The sequence below is a fragment of the Macrobrachium rosenbergii genome, chromosome 16, assembly GCF_040412425.1.
Source record: "Macrobrachium rosenbergii isolate ZJJX-2024 chromosome 16, ASM4041242v1, whole genome shotgun sequence".
Lineage (NCBI taxonomy): Eukaryota > Metazoa > Arthropoda > Malacostraca > Decapoda > Palaemonidae > Macrobrachium > Macrobrachium rosenbergii.
In genome coordinates, this window is record NC_089756.1 from 25,582,371 (window position 1) to 25,599,773 (window position 17,403).

Sequence of the window (17,403 nt, forward strand, 5' to 3'; positions counted from 1 at the left end):
GCTCGTACACCATTATACCGAGACCACCGAAAGATAGATCTATCTTCGGTGGCCTTGAATATACGCTGTACAGAAAACTCGAGTGCGCCGAAGAAACCTCGGCGCAATTTTTACTTGCTTTGTATTACAACCGCCTAAAACAACCACGGAAAGAAACTGTGCTTCGTTAGGTATAGTATTTTCTCTATATTTTTTTTTTTTTACTGCAGCAGTGACGATTAAAATACACTGATCATTTCCCAAAATAAGTTTCAATTATAAAACTATTCAGAACCGAAAAAATGGGTATAAGTGAAAGTCAAAAATTACCTAAAAATTCCGTATTAATTTAAATACATTGCTAAAATCACAGGTTAAATTTAGTCTTCCAATTTCCAATGCCCAGGGACGGTTCTGTCCAGACGGGAAAAATAAAAAAAAATGTCAATATTATTCAAAGTTTGCGAGAAACCCTTCTCGCTGTAAGCGCAATTATAACATGCCAATGTTACAGACCCTTAAATCATCATATGGCATTTTCAGTAGGTGCTATGACAATCTCCTGTTGGAACGACCTATAAGGGTATCTCTGCCCGCTTACAACCGTGACCTACACTGTCTGAAACCTTTCCCAAAGATAGGGAACCATCTGTAGGACCTTGCTGGAATGAGTGTGTAGGTGTCTCTGAGTACCTGGCATTCCTAATCATCTCAAGTTGATCTAGGGATGGTTGTGTAAATATTTCACTTCTCATTACAGCAGTTTGCAGGTCCTGAGTCACAGTTTTATCGCAATCTGAAACACTTGGTAAGATACAAGGAAAGGTGGTAGTTGAATTTGACTCTACAGAAGAAATAGGCCTAGTGGTTTGATTATAAATAGCATAATGTGGTGAGGTCTCAGTACCTGTAATGGAATGGTTTATCTCTTGAGTACCTGTGGACGCAAGGAGACCTTCGCTTGAGGGCGAAGGATCCAGAGAGCTCGAGTAACCGGACGCTGAAGGGTCAGAACCAGCTGAAGGGTCAGAACCAGCTGAAGGGTCAGAACCACCTGGCAGGTGAGATTCGATGAAAACAGACCCTGCAACTGAGCTTGAACTCGAGCCAGCCTTCTCAGAATCTCTATTTTCGACGATAATCAAACGCTGACGGTCGTCGCTGGGTTTGGTATCCCTAAGGCGCCCTGAGCTGTATTGGCCAAACACACATGACGTAATAGCGTTCTACTTTCTTATACGGAATACAGGAGTTACACGGCTCATTTGGTAGCCTCACACTCGACACAGGCCTAATTATCGCACTCATATGCAATTATTTACATACATTCCAATACTCATTAAAAATTATTAAATATCATTAATATCTTCATGCAGCCGTCTCCTTTACATTTATCCTGAGTTTCATCAAAGTTGTGACGGCCTAACAGGTTCACGGCCGAAAATAATACGGCCTAATCGTCCCGAACTCTTGGAGAACCAGACTGAAAATTTTCTACGCTTCATACCTGCTCTTACTCTGTTAGCCCTCGAACCTATTAGTGACCTATTACCATTTACATCAGGTATTGAGTCTGATTGCAAGAGGCAGTAACGCGCCTCAGCTATCCTCATTTATTCGAGCTTGGGAACGGCAAAAGTGTGTGAATTTCCTCAGAAGGCGTCTCCCCAACTCCTCGTCTAATGTTAAAACAGAACACCAGAGACCAAGTCTTACCTTCCTACAGATCTTGAAGGCGTCGTAACACATGATGGATATAGCACCAATTGATACGGTTAAAAAGATCACCGCCACTGACAACAGAGGCCAAACTAACAACTTGTACAGATCGTCGCGGTTCCAACGTTCTGCGTTCGCCATTTCTGCAACAAAACTAATCAGAACCTGTTAAAGGCCAGTCTCAGTGTTTCGGTGTTTCCCCCAACGCCTACAGGGAAATTCCCCAGATCAGACCGAAATTCCCCCAAACGTACCGGTAAAGCTGTACTTGACATTTCGCTTTATTTTTGTGTTTCAAAGCTAGTTGAAAACTCATTAATATGTTTACAATGTTTCATATATTTAACACTAAACATATCATTGTGTTCATCCCGTGGGGGTAGATTTTCTCAAATGCTTACCGAATTCTTGAAAAAATTCACGGAATTTCCCTGAAATGTTCTACTTTCCCCAAGATAATCCTTACCTAGGACTCTACAACAGCCCCCTCCATCCAGTCCCCCACCAGTCCCTCATGGAGACTATGGATCGGTAATTTCTTAGAAAGGATGAATAAATTGTAACCAGTGGGATTCCTAAGAGATAATTTATTGCGAGATTGATTTTATTCATTGTGAGATCATTAATCATAATATAACACATTATTAGTCACTTGAAATTGTACAATGAGAATAACAATCATTTTCGCAATGATTATCGTGATGTCTTTGCTACAATGTGAAATGAATTAGACCTATGGTCGATTTGAAAAGAATGGTGATGACGATGATTGGACTGTTACCTCATTAGCTGGACATTAGATGGAAAAATATCACAAAAATATCATATGAGATACACATGAAGAGGCAGTGCTTTTTCTCTTTTTTTCTCTCCTCAAATGACTTCTGTATAAATGCACTATTTACAGACACCTTGTTGGCTCATATCTCTTGAACTTTCGCTTATTCATCTTTTCTCTTCCTACACTGGACACTTCAAACAAGCTGATTATATTAGAAAATAGCCCATTGCATTAAAAACAAGGAACGTTACATTTATACTTGAAGTAACAGCTGCCAATCTAGTTTTTACTTACTTTGACAAACGACGAGATGACGATTAGTCTAAGAGTCCAAGGACCAATCATAGCGTTCCGGAAGCCAACTGGCTTAGGTTCCGGTTAAGATCGCCTTTGGTTTTTCCTTCTTGCTAACGTGAAGCCATTGGTAAGGCCCATTTTGTTTATATTGCTCTTTATTGCCACAAATTTTGATGCTTCCATCATACACTGAAAAATGTATTAGGAACTGCTTTAAGACTATTTGATGATTATGTTAGGGAAAATGAGCAACGGGCTGACACGTGACTTTTTATTCCAGTACTTCCTTTTGAAAGGGCGACTTTGTTCTTTTATCAATTATAGCTTAACAATTCAACTATATTTACCTTCACCTGGCATCCGCAGTGCAGTTAAAATCTCACACAGAAGTCCTGTGTCCTATGTCAAGGCTGGCTTTAAACTTCTTGCAGATACGATGAGTCCGGGAGAGCTTGTGGCGTTATCTCTCTTGCTGACGTCATGTTTTTCTTACGTGGGATGTCTTTCTTCGACTGGGCATAGTCATGATGATTGTGGAAACCATGTGACACCCAGGGGCATCAATGCCCAAGATGCTGCATCCACTGCGGTTCAGTGCACTACTCTTCAATCTCAGGATACTTTCTGTGACTTCGATCTCTGCGCAGGTCTTTCGAAGTTGAATGAGTCTTCTGTACTTTTCCTTCCTTCAGCAGAGGGAAGGAAGAAAACAGGAGGGCTATCCACGGCCATCAGCTCTCGACAAACAAGGTCCCTGAAACACGAAATACGTCTGGGGCAAGCTGGGGCCTCCCGTGACAGAGGAATAGATCCAAGGATACCCCCTGGTAAAGAACCATCGAGAGTTCTGAGACGACGTCGCAGGCAGTCCATGACTCGTAGCTTGTCGTTGGTGATCTTCAAGGTTTTGATTAAGAAGCTGATATTGAATGCCAAAATTTATTTGGCTTTATAGCTGTCGTCACTGTAAGCCTATTGCTCCCTCTGGTGTAATAATTATGTCGGGACGATGTTTTTTTTATTATTATTATTATTATTTTCAGTCATTATAGTGCACTTTTAAAAATAAAAACGTTCAAGTCGAAATCTGAATTTTATGTAAGCGCGAAATGAGCTACTTTTTTTTTTATAATATTATTGATTTCCATCTTTATACTGAATATATCTATATATATATGTAGATGTATATATATACTAATTTTATTTGTTTAACTACATTTTTAGCTTTGATATTAAATTCCATGTCATATCAATGTTTGAATTTTATTCTATATGTTTTTATGTTACAGAATAAATTTTAGAAGCAATGAAACTTATCATTTATATAACCCTTCTTCAAATTGATATGAAGAATTTGCTCCACTAATTACGTACGATTTATTTATCGCATTTTCATAACTTAAGAATAACACATTATGGTTTCCTCTGAATGCAAGTTTAATTTATCAGCAACAACAACAATGTTTGGAACAAAATTATAATTAACATCGGGAAGGCCATGATGTTATTATCAAGGTCTAGACCATGGTTATTATGTCAAACGGACGTCACAACAGCAAAGGTCAAAAAGATGGTCTAAGACTTAGACCAGGCCATATCCGCAAGCCTCTCGAAGCGAAGAAGCTTTGTTGTCATTGATATAAAATTCAACACCCTGAAATGAACGAAAAGAATTACTCACATTATTTGAGACATTTCCTGCAAATTGGCAACCCCAAGCAAAGGACTCCTTTGGCGGAGAGCAATCAAGAACACCCCGCAGGAGTTAGTGCCGTCAGTGCACCTCACGCGGTACACTGTAGGCATTACTTCAGGTTCTTTGCAGCGTCCCTTCGGCTCTCGAGCTGCGACCCCTTTCATTCCTTTTACTGTACCTCCATTCCCTCTTGCTATCCACCGTCTCCTAACACTTGTTTCATAGCGCAACTGCGAGGTCCCCCTCCCCCCTGTTACACCTTTCTACTCTCAATTTCCCTTTCAGTGCTGAATGACCCCTTAGGTCCCAGCGCTTTGCCTTTGGCCTAAATTCTATATTCCATTCCACAATCAAGAACATAGTCAAACTATGTTTTAATCCTATAAACTGCCGACAACTACGATCACATGCGAGAAATTTGTTATATTAAATTAGGAAGATAAAAATAACATAACAAAAGTGCGTCCAGTTCGCTGAGGCTAAATTTTGACCGTTAGTCTGATTTTCAGTTATTTTCTCTCCGAAAGGTTCCTAAGAGTAGCGAAAACAAGTGTCTTTTCCCACGTCAAAATCACTTTCGATTGATAGTTGTTTTAACTCATATTCATTTATTCCTCTTGTCAGAACATTTTTTTAAAGGTTATTTAAGCGATAGGGATAATGAAGAAATGAAAGGGAAGATTATTTACGGACACATACAGTATATATACATATATGTATGTGTGTGTGTGTGAGAGAGAGAGAGGGGGGGGGGATTAACAAAACCTACACTTGCTGAAACATTACGTACAGCATTTTCTGAACATTTTTTTCTTTATCAAGCCAAATGTGCGAAGGCGGGCCTACTTGGAAAGTGCAAAACTTGGAAAATTCAAATGATTCTAAACATTAAAGGAGAGAGAGAGAGAGAGAGAGAGAGAGCACCACCATACCATCAAACAATCACGAACGACTTAATGACTGGTTTCGACAACTCAAAACCAGTTATTAACAACAAGCGCTTTTGAAAACGCTGTAAAACACTTACCTTGCCCCGTGACAGATTTGCGCTGTGCCACGACTCCTTGTCAGAAAAAGACGGAAGAAACTACTTGACTCAGTGAATTCGTGTGCTCCTCATTTTGCCTTTTTGAATGATTCTGCTTTGTTCTAGTTAGTGAATTCGTATAGTCTGAACTTTGTTCAAAGGCGAACTTTATCCACTTCTTGGCTACCTCGACTCTGTCGCCGATTTAATCTGCAAACGCGATGCGTTTTTGTTTATTGGCATTTGAAAATTCTGACTGCCCGCAGCTGACACTGATTCATATGTCGTGAATTTTGTTTTCTCAATGATATTTTCCATACATCTGATATGAATGTTTGCTAAGTCCTAAGAGACCCGGCAGTTAATATTTTGGGGGTACTTTCCTTGCAGTTTGAATGTCAGTGACCCAAGTATTCGAATTACCAGTGACTTCATCTCGTGGCGAAGTTGAAAGCTGTTTGCTGAAAAGGTGATAATAGTTGTTAGCTCGCAAGACAGTTTTATGCTTTTATTCGTAAAACAAATATTTGTTGCTTCATCGTCGAACGCCTCCGATACCTGGAAGCTTGTGGTGTAGAGTCGCTTCTGCTGCTAGCCGTACGATGTGGGTGTACATTAATACTCTTGAGATAATTAATCATTTTCATGAGTTTATGTTGCTATTTTTGGAACTGCTTTTACTTTTAACCACTTGAGCAACCCCACCCTCTTTCATGTGCGTGCTTAAATACCTAACGTCATTACTGGACGATGTTGCAAGATTGATAAAAATATATCAGCCTTACATAGAGTTTAGCTAAGTATATATTGAGAATTTGTCGTAGGTGTGGTGAAAATTTCCCTTTTTCGTCTTTATCATAAATAAGCATTAATCATTTTATACTGCTGACTTAAAGGATTTCGTAGTCACGGAATGTAAGTTACTCTCAATGTGTGTTAATGGCATGACATTCTTTGGTTTTCAACAAATAACGCCAGTAGAACAAAGGCTTTTCCAGGACTAAGCATACTAGTATATGATTGTAAGGAATTAATACAAGTGAATAAATTATTATAGACTTAATATCTGGATAAACCCAGTTCCCTTTACAGATGACGCTGGTCAAGAAAATGTCGTTGATGCTGCTGATTTTAACGACGTTTTTGGAGAACTTCGCCGTATCGGCATTGTCCCCTTACTGCCGATTTACTCCCCTTCACACCATGTGCAGGCATACAGGCTTAGGCCGAACCTGTGGCAGTAATGTGGCTTACAGGGGCGTCGGCACCAGGGACGTTGAACGCATCGTCAGTCTGCATAACCATTATAGGTCTAAGGTGGCCATGGGCAAGGAGACCACGGGGGCCGATGGGCCACAGCCTCACGCAGCTAATATGAGGCTTTTGGTAGGTTTTAATTTTATTAGATTTTCATTATTTCTCTTTACCTTAGGATGTATTGAAAAAACACGAAAGCGCTTGGTACTGCACATCCCTCATTTATTTTTTCTGTGACTCCAGCAGTGTATATCTCCTAATGTATAAAATGTTTTCTGGAGCAAGGATGGGGAAACCTTAATTTGGTTCATCAGTAGGGCTACTTTTCTTTGTTGAAATTTCAATAGTCTAGCCTTCTTAACTGTTTTACAGCGCCATAGCCGTTCTGAAATAATTTTGTTTAATAATGTGACCAACTATTGTTGATTGCATTACCAGAAATTTGCAGTCTTTCTTAATTATCGAGTTTCCATTCGTTGTGGAAAAAAGTAATAAAACGCCATGGTGTTGACTTTGCAATACACATTGCTCTGTTAGAATCTCCACGAAAAATCCTTATTAATCCACAAGGATCTTTCCAGGAGTGGGACTTCGAACTGGCGCAGATAGCGCAGTCTCATGCAGATCAATGCGTCTTTGAGCACGAATGTCCAGACTGCCGTCGTGTGTGTAAGTTACTGTAGCTGCGTTGCTTCGTTGTGGGAAAAATAGTGATACTTTATTCAGTCCCTTTTCACTAACCAAACAAGTTATTTTCCATTAAATGCGAATTAGAAAACTGCTTTGCAAAATCTTGCATGCTTTTGTTAGCTGTCCTCACTTGGTTCATCAGTTGGTCACCTTGTTCGTCAATATTTAGTTTTCTTAAAGGCTGAGCTTGACTTAAAAATGAAAATTAGCATAGTTAGAATGCCCTATAACATATGGGAGAAAGGTTTAGTTGAAGGAATTTGTTGGTAGAAGTAGTTTTTAGTTAAATTTCTTTAAGTTTAAATGCTATCGCAATTAAAAGATTGTAATATATTATTACCAGACCTTTCTAGAATAACAGTCAGGAAACTAAGAATTGTGTAGTGATCTATTATAGGTTATTAGAGCCAATGGTATATATACTTTCCTTGGTTAAAATTTGTGCTACATATTTAGCTTCAGTTGAAGATAATTTCATCTAGCCCTTATCAATTGTGTTAATGGGCCAACAAGGTCTATTTGATTTAATATGACCAGTGTCAGTTATTAACACACCTCTTAAGGTTCTTTTTTTATTTTACTTATACATCATCTCAGCCAGGTTTGGTGTGGGTCAGAATTTGTGTATCAGTGCTCAAACAGGCTTTAACTCGACCATCGACTGGGAAGGGGCCATCACCACCTGGTACAACGAAGTGGAACTATTCAATTTGGATGCCATAGAACCTTACAGGTAAGCGTAAAGAGAATGTATGGATACGATGAAAATAACAAACAACGAACGAAACCACTTCAAAAGAATGGAGAAACAGCGACAATGAAATGTAAGATAAGATACTATTACTTTGGCTGTAGTTGAGCTTAGAGAATACGGTAACCCTTGTCATCGCTGTTAATCATTTTGTGTATTGCAGAAACTGTAAGCCACTCTGCCTTGCACTGTCTCAGTCTGGCCGTCAAATGCATCTTGGGATTCCATTGCATGATTCTCCAGCAGGTTACATGCTGCCTTCCACTGCTCCTATCACCATTTTGAATGGATTTCAAGGGATGAACTTCCCCACATTACTTGACAAATTAAGCCAGTTGTCCCATGATGTATACGTTTAAAGAATGTAATCTTGAACAAAGCATTCAAACAAAAATATAAACAGAACACCTTTGACTGCTGACAAGTCAGGATAACTATTTTACTATCCCTATATCGACTGGCATAGTTTTTTTTAACATGGCCTTTCATTTTAATGTTTAACATCGCCAGTATAATCTTTAGTGTTGTTATGGAGGTCTTCACTTTGAACGTAAATATGCATCTATTATTTTGTCCGTTTTTCTGAAAAAATACCATTTAGTTGAGTAAATACATATCTACTACATCGTCCTTCTCTCCTTCCATTAAGGTTCTCGACTGCCACGGTTCGATACTCGCAGATGATGTGGTCGAGCAGTTATAAGGTGGGATGTGGATTCACAATGTTCTTGGAGGGAAACTGGTGGAAGAAACTGTATACATGCGACTATGGACCGGCCGGGAACGTCATATCCTATCAGATGTACCGTCCTGGGCATCCTTGCTCCTCCTGTCCGCATGGGACTACCTGCTCAGCGGAATACCCTGGATTGTGTGGTAAGTCTCTCTCTCTCTCTCTCTCTCTCTCTCTCTCTCTCTCTCTCTCTCTCTCTCTCTCGCCTTTGTGGTTCAGGAGTAGCTCTCCTTTCAGCTCGCACACGAAAATCCAGAGCTCGACCTTGGAACCCGGCGAGAGAAGAAACAGCTTACAGGCGTTTCATTAAAAATACTGAATTAAGTACCTGGTTGTCAGTAATCTGTGGATTGGATCTAGGGTTGGTCGGAAGAGCACTGCCTCATATTTCGTATGGAAGTCATTTGGTAACGTTGCTCTTCTGGATCATATCAGGCAAAGATATTAAATTGTTTTATCTCAAAATCAGCATGAACGTAATCTTGTCGTGACTGATACCTAATGTTCTCGAATTGTCTTGTCAAGATTGAGAGATTAGTTAGGTAAAACTTACAACGCTTAAAGCTGCAATTTAGACTGATTAAGTGTGTAGCACAATGCACTTTATCAGTGTCGTTGTTAACTTGAACGTAGTCTAAAAGGACATTAACCTGTAAAGCAAGCATCGCAAAACAGAATGACCATAAGTGAAAAGATAAAAATAGCAAACAAATACAACATAAATGTCTTAGTAATATCTCCTTTAGTCTCAGCAACGCCACCAAGGCTGTACCCCGACTGGTACTCGGAAGAATACACAGAGGACGACCTCCCCAACGTCAGCGGGAGGATTAATGCCACGTCCCAAGAGAGCGGCTTCAGCGAGCTGGTGATGACATTGGAAGAACTGGAGAACTTAGAGGACGATCCTTCCCAAATTTTGAAAGAGGGCCTCAAACCGGAAGGCGCCGGACAAAATATGTCAGTCGTTGGTGGTTATGAGCAGGGCTCGCTAGAAGGTGTGAGCGACGAGTTTATCAATGTCAAAGGACTGTTCGAAGCTTTTGTTGGTCTACAGCCGCATCACCCCATCAGGTAATTGGTATTTGATTTACTTTTTTTTTTTTACTTGTGCTACTTTTTTACCTGTGCGTGTTTTTGTTACTTTGCTACTTTTTACTGTGCGTGTTTTTGTTACTTGTGCTACTTTTTACCTGTGCGTGCATCTTTTTCTGTGCTTCTGAGAGCTTGCTTTGGCGCAAGCACGCTTCATCTAACAATAACAGCAATAGTACTTTTGAGCTTTATCTTTAGTACATCAGGGGATCAAGAACATCTTAAGCTGGCTTAGATAAATGGCCGGTGTTCATATGTGCCACAATGATAAACAATTTCCCTATATATTACGACCACAATAATAGTAGAAAATGTCTGTTTAGCTTTCAAAGAGACAAATAAACTTGAGACAATTTCCTTCCAGCCTCCTAGATTATATTTCGAATTCTAATATGATATTAAAAAAAAAATACCTAAACTGAAAAGGGCATTAGTGACAGATTTTCTTGTCCATCTGGATTGCCTGTGTTTTAAGATTTTTCTGTCTATCCGGAAGATGGTCGTGTAACTTATATAAAAAAAAAACCTTAGACAAGAAAATACTGATGGAGTTATCAGGGCAATTGTTAAAGCTTTTCCCATTTATGTAAGAGACATAATCACGTTAATAGATTTTGTTGTCCTTAGGTACGTGTCTCATTCCGAACTGGATGATGAGGCCGATGACGAGATATTCCTCAGTACTTACTCGGAGGAAGATCCCATCCAAAGGCGAAAGAGAGAAGTTGGCCTTTTATTGGCTTGCGACCTCGATCTCCTGCCGTGCGAGTTCTCCGTTGTTGGAACAGACTGGATCGCTGGGGAAAGCTCCTGTAAGTTACAGACGGAATTTTGCACTCTCTCTCTCTCAGACGAGAACCCGTCACATATTTAGCGTTTATGACTGTTCTGTTTCTTAAATCCTTGTCAGTAATATATATTTTTAATCAACTCTCTCTCTCTCTCTCTCTCTCTCTCACATATTTAGAGTCTATGACTTTTCTGTTTATTAAATCCGTCAATAATATATAATATATATATATATATATATATATATATATATATATATATATATATATATATATATATGTATATGTATATATGTATATATATATATATATTAGATCAACTCTCTCTCTCTCATATTTAGAGTTTATGACTGTTCTGTTTATTAAATCCCTGTCAATAATATATATATATATATATATATATATATATATATATATATATATATATATATATATATATATATATATATATATAATTTTTTTAAATCAACTCTCTCTCTCTCTCTCTCTCTCTCTCTCTCTCTCTCTCTCTGACGAGAACCCGTCACATCTTTAGCGTTTATGACTGTTCTGTTTATCAAATCCTTGTCAATAACATATATTTTTTTAAATCAACTCTTTCTGTGTGTGTGTGTGTGTGTGTCTCTCTCTCATATTTAGCGTTTATGATCACAGTTATATTTATTAAATCCTTTGTCAGTAATATATATATATATATATATATATATATATATATATATATATATATATATTTTAATCAACTCTCTCTCTCTCTCTCCCTCTCTCTACGAAAAAATGCATTGCTCAAATATCATACATAACTACCCTACTTTTTATTGTAGTTAATATTGTCTTCCAGTAACTGATTGAAGACATTGCTGTACCTAAATGATTAATATAGCACAGTTCATGAACCCAATCTTGATCCGTAAAAAATGAAGGCTCAGATGCAAATAACATGCCTTGGTTTCCACACTGATTTCTCGATTGTCGTTATTTCCTGCAAAATAAAAAGTGGAAGGAAGATACACCTACACTGTCCTGGAAGCTGGTCAGAAGAGTGTGCTACTCTGCAACACGAAAGTCGCCGCGCCGGAGACGGGCAATATTTGCGTTGTTGTTTCGCATGTCCGCCATGTGGACGTTGACAGTTCAGCGGGAGAAAGTGTTCGCCTGCCCGAGTTGTTGGTAAGTATTCCATCATCCTTCTGTTTTGTAGATCTATCGAACGAAGAAATTGAAAACTGGAAGGCTTTTAGACAAGATATATGGTACTACAGAGACCATAGACTTAAACTCAAACAGAAGAGGAAAAGAGCGAACAAGTGAGCCGTTTCATAGGCAAAACCCACCTGCTCTGCTACTACTACTATTTATTATATCATCTGCTGAGATTGACTACGAAGGCTCTCGTGTTGATGGTATTTAGCCCATCCGGCAAACATCCTGTTTTCAGTTTAAAAGTGGTTTTTTTATTTACTTTTCATAAAATATTTTATCTTATAACTCCTTGGCAGGTCCTTCATCCTCTGAAAGGACCTTTTGGAAGGCCTCTTACTTGCCCTTATGGGGGCAGTTTTCATTTCGTATAAGTTTTATATAATTTTTTTAAATCAGCTATTTTTTAATCAATAGCTTTTTTAATCTTTGACTGTCGCCAGGTTTGAGGTGAAGTCATTTTTCATCGATTTATAAATTGTTTCTTAATGGTGGGGGTTATCATAAAGGTTCTTTTGCAGTGTCCCCACCCCCACCCCCCAGGCTAAAGCTGCATTGCTCTCGCCTTTTAAACTTCATATATTTCTTCTTGTTTTCCAGTTGCCCTAACTTTTCACCTTGCATTAAAGTTTAAATTGTTTCGCCACCTGTGAGAGATGCAAAAATAATAACGACAACCGATGTAACTTTGTTAAAAAGGTCTTTGGATCAGTGTGAAACTACAATTCCAAATCACTCTGCCTGAACACCTTACTTTCTTGTTAGATTTTAATATTGGTACTCAGCAACGACTACTTAATAGCATTTAGTTGCCCCGGCACTTTTGATTGTTCTAAGATACCTTTCAGGCCATTTTACTCATGCAACCTAAGTTGAAAACACATTTGATTCCTTTGAAACTTCATATATCCGGATCATTTTACAGTTTTCAAAGCAGCATTAAGAATGACTTATTTTTTATTATATCCATTAGCTGGACATTCAGCCCGTGGACGACGAAGATTAAGAATTACTTTTTTTTTTTATTACATCCATTAGCTGGACATTCAGCCCGTGGACGACGAGGACAACAGCGGTGACGTCATCCAAAATAGCCTGACGGGGAACAATGGAATCTGGGAGACCGGCCGCCTAACTATCGGCAACGTCACGAATTCCTTCTACCTTACGCTGACGTTTGGACCCGCTACGGGAAGAACTACTGTAGCCATGAACGCCTTGCGGATTACTGATGGGACGTGTTCAGAGTAAAAATAAATAAATAAATAAATAAGTAAATAATTGAATATATAAAGTGGGTTCTCTCTGTAACATGTTGGCTACAGTATTCGTTATAGGCCAACTGTATCGAATATTGTAACGATAAGGATTTTGTAACTTGGGTTTATCGTAAAGCTTATTTTTTTTTTTGTTACGGTGAGGCTTTGTATCGCGATGGTTTTTCCATATATGATATTATCTCAAAACTGTTCACTGGAACGAATATTCTGAATCACAGTTAGGCGTTTTGTAGCGTGAGCTTACTGTGGCTTATCACATCCTGATGAATTCACTGTAATGAGTATATACTTCTTGATATACTTATAGCATACAGAACTCGCTGGGATAGCTCAAGTTGTTGGGTCTTAGGTGTGACAGTTGTATATTTTTCTTGATGTAATGTGATGAATCTAAGTAGTCACATGTCTCGGTTTAATGAGGCCATTCGTGTCCCGCCGTTCTCTGTAGTCGGTTAAGAAGGAAAACGAGGGAAGCATGATGCCGAAATGATCCTGACTCTTCCAAGAATTCGGTACGATTTAAAAGTTAAAGATGCTGTACTGAACATTGTCAGTAAATCTCTCCACCTTACTGAAAATTTATTATGTATGTAAAATTATTTTTTGCTCATTTTATATACTGAAGTAGATACATGCAATGTCGGAGTACTAACTCGCATTTACAAAGTATCAATAAGGTTCTTTCCTCAATGATGCGTGTAGTAATATACTTATATAAACCTACGGTGTAGTTGTTGTCGTGTTGTTATTAAGTCAGTTGTAAATCCATTGTTGTAAAACAAAAATAAGAGCTGCATTTACTGGAGCATTTTATTAAATCCTAAAATTACCCCTCGGTTTTTTGGGGGGTGGGGTTTAATCTTGAGTAATCCGTTTTCATTTTAATGAAGTCTAACATTTTATCTACATTCCTTACAGTATATTCGTGTGCCACCTAGATCCGAATTCTAAAAATTAAGCCAGTGCAGATATTTTTTTATTAAAAAAACATGGAGAAAAGAATTAACTGTTGAAAAAAACATGAACAGAATTAACTGGTAAAGTAAAAGGGATTACCTAAGAAACTGATGTGAAACGAAGGCAAAAATAGATATGATTACTTTGGATTTTTAATGTAAATAATTTACAAGTGTTCACCATGTCTTAATAGTTAGTATGATTGCAGAAGCTTTCCTGTCGACCCTTATCAGATGGGCCACTTGAGTTTTTTTTTTTTTTTCTTTTTGTAAGAAGCATAATTGCATACATTAGTGTCCCAGACAATTAGGGAAACGATAAATTGAGTTTGACAGTTCATATAATTAAAAACATATCCAGTTTCTAGACCAGGATAGCCGATAATCCTACCGCCACGTCCACACGGTCGAGCAGTGTCTGTCGGGCACGAAGGCTTTGCCCTTGTTCGAGCAGTTTCAGCGGGCAAACCATCAAACTATCCGCTTCCGGCGCCAATAGAGGGCAGTGGCTCGAGGTCTTCCGTCACTGCCAAACGCACGAGGTAAGGTGGAGGCAGATCCACTGACTACCACGTTATTCGTACACCATGGCCACACCGAGTACTAGTGCATATTGGTCACGACAAGACACTATAACTTTGATTGATATATATAAATCACATGAATGTCTGTGGAATGTACGGTGTTCTGATTACAGAAATAGAGACAAGCGTGCTGCAGCAATAAGGGATATAGCACTGACAATAAGCAGGAGTGTTAATGAAGTAAAAGAAATTGATACCCTCAGAAACCAACATCGGCGAGAATTGAGGCTAATGTGCAACTCCGAAGAAATCAGAGCTGGGTCAGATGAGACTTATACACCCAAGTTGTGGTGCTTTGACATATTGTCATTCCTGAATGATGGTGATTATGTGCGGTCAGCTGTGTCAAATATGCCAAGCACCGCGACCAACCAGACTACAGAAACAGTATACGAGGATGTTTCTGATTCTGAGGTACGTGCATGTACTTATTTCTCTCTCTCTCTCTCTCTCTCTCTCTCTCTCTCTCTCTCTCTCTCTCACTCAGTATATAACCAATTTTCAATCATATGCCTCACATGAGGGTATAGGTATATTACAAGATCAGCTAGTTTTACCATGTAAAATAGGTGTCTTGAGTTAAGGAGACTGCACTGGTTCACGTTAAACAAGCATTTCATAGTCCCACTCTTTTTAATATGTATTCAGTGTCTGAATTTATTTTTATCATAAGGTACAAAAAATCACAGCATGAACAATATTCCCATCAACAATATTTCCTGATACATAATTTGTATGTAAATGTGATAGAGGGAGTGTTGATAACAAAAGTGATGGAGGATAACGAGGGGATGAGGGAAAAGTGTGACAAGGTATAGAGGGCGAGGTGGTGAGTGCGGGGAAGGAATGGGGAGGGGCACCTACACCATTATACATTTGCCATTCTATATTGCCATTGCACAGCACCCTCTGCATTGAAGTAGTCCATGTACTGGGTACGGATATTGTTGCCAATAGTGGTAGATCCCGAACCACATCGTTGCAGCTCCAACAACTGCGGTGCTACGCGCCATTCACCAGGAATTATTGTTCCCCTACGAAAATCCTCCGAGTCCACAGCTCCCTCAGGTGTGTATTGGCTACCAAAATCCCGTCTGAGGTAGTTATGCAGTGCTGTGCATGCAAGGACAACTTTTTCAATTTTCCCAGGGATAGACTAATTGGCGTTAAAAACACCTAAATGGATTAGTGAGAATGCCAAATGCATTCTCAACAGTGCGCCTGGCCCTGGAAAGTCTATAAGAAAAAATTCTTTCCTGTCGTGTTTGTTTTTGGTGTGGAAAGGGTTTCATTATATGCCTCTGCAGTTGGAAAGCATCGTCTGCCACAAATACGTAAGGCAAGATTCTATCACTCCCCGGAACATGTTTGTCCGTTGGTAGGCCTGCAGTGCTGTTTGCAATACGACGGCAGAGATCACTGTTGTTCCACACTCCACCATCTGAAACTCTCCCATTTGCACCAATGTCTACATAGAGAAATTCCAGATTAGCATCACATACTGCCAGTAAGACAATGTTGTGGGTACCCTTATAATTGAAGAAATACGACCCTCTGTCTTGTGGAGGCCTTATCAATATATATTTCCCATCTATGGCTCCTAGACAGTTGGGGAAGTTCCATCTTGTAGAAAATCCCTGTGCCACACGCATCCATTCTTCCGGGGTTGTAGGTACCTGCAAGTATACCAGTAACTATTAAATACAAGGAGTCCTTTCCTCCTTCACCTTCTCTTTTTACAGCTTCTCCTCCTCCTCCTGCTCTTCCCACAGCTGATTGTGTGTGTGTGTGTCTCATTAAGTCCTATTATTTTTACCATTGGTTGCTACTACTACTATACTACAACTATACTACTACTACTACTACTACTACTACTACTACTACTACTACTAATAATAATAATAATAATAATAATAATAATAATAATAATAATACTATACTGCTACTACTACTACTAATAATAATAATACTATACTACTACTACTACTACTACTACTACTACTAATAATAATAATAATAATAATAATAATAATAATATTAATAATACTACTACTGCTACAGGTGTGCTTGTATAGGTCAAGGCAGCGGGATCACTATGTCAAGATGACACACATAATCAAGCTTCACTTTTATTTCACAGATTTATACTGATCCCCTTCTCCTGGAGCTACAGGATTCTCCCAGAGCTTCGACATGACCAACTTCTTGCAGTCGTACGGACAATACCTGTATACAAGCGAATAGTCCCTGTGTCATCCGCTAGGACAAGACCCACCAAGAAGGCTAGGGTATCGGACGGCACAGATAAAATCTTAGGACAAGCTCTCTAACAACTGAATGCATTGCCATCTACACACGACTGCGAAGATGATTTTGGTAATGTTGTCGCAAACAGTCTGCGACAGATGCATGGCAACAATAAAATATATGAAAAACTCATTCATGATGTAATATGTATGGGTCAACTCGGTAACCAACATCGTCGACAAAGTTGACCGAATAAGGTGAAACATGTCAGGGGTGGAGCAGGTGAGTAGATACGACTGGATTAAAATGTGCACCGAATAGGAAAG

General features: G+C 38.9%; 1 protein-coding gene and 2 long non-coding RNA genes across 8 annotated transcripts; 2 read left to right on the forward strand and 1 right to left on the reverse strand.

Moving 5' to 3' along the window:
* Positions 1 to 304: 304 nt before the first annotated feature.
* LOC136847211 (uncharacterized) lies at positions 305 to 1,205 on the reverse strand. The gene is made up of 2 exons (XR_010855662.1): positions 1,034 to 1,205; positions 305 to 997 (listed from the first exon to the last, which is right to left on the reverse strand). It is a non-coding gene; the product is annotated as an uncharacterized lncRNA (long non-coding RNA).
* Positions 1,206 to 2,772: 1,567 nt separating this feature from the next.
* LOC136847210 (uncharacterized) lies at positions 2,773 to 4,088 on the forward strand. Its single transcript, XR_010855661.1, has 2 exons — positions 2,773 to 2,903; positions 3,208 to 4,088. It is a non-coding gene; the product is annotated as an uncharacterized lncRNA (long non-coding RNA).
* Positions 4,089 to 5,513: 1,425 nt separating this feature from the next.
* LOC136847212 (uncharacterized) lies at positions 5,514 to 14,090 on the forward strand. Of its 6 annotated transcripts, none has more exons than XM_067118652.1 (10): positions 5,532 to 5,624; positions 5,890 to 6,414; positions 6,592 to 6,885; positions 7,338 to 7,425; positions 8,044 to 8,179; positions 8,847 to 9,073; positions 9,677 to 10,004; positions 10,653 to 10,837; positions 11,808 to 11,980; positions 13,049 to 14,090. In XM_067118652.1, exons 3-10 carry the CDS (start codon positions 6,592 to 6,594, stop codon positions 13,259 to 13,261), a joined length of 1,644 nt encoding a protein of 547 aa, XP_066974753.1. In that variant the 5' UTR covers positions 5,532 to 5,624; positions 5,890 to 6,414; the 3' UTR covers positions 13,262 to 14,090. The 6 variants fall into 6 exon arrangements, with proteins under 6 accessions (XP_066974756.1, XP_066974751.1, XP_066974752.1 ...); XM_067118654.1 differs by having other exon boundaries at positions 5,890 to 5,968; XM_067118653.1 differs by having other exon boundaries at positions 5,564 to 5,581.
* Positions 14,091 to 17,403: the final 3,313 nt, after the last annotated feature.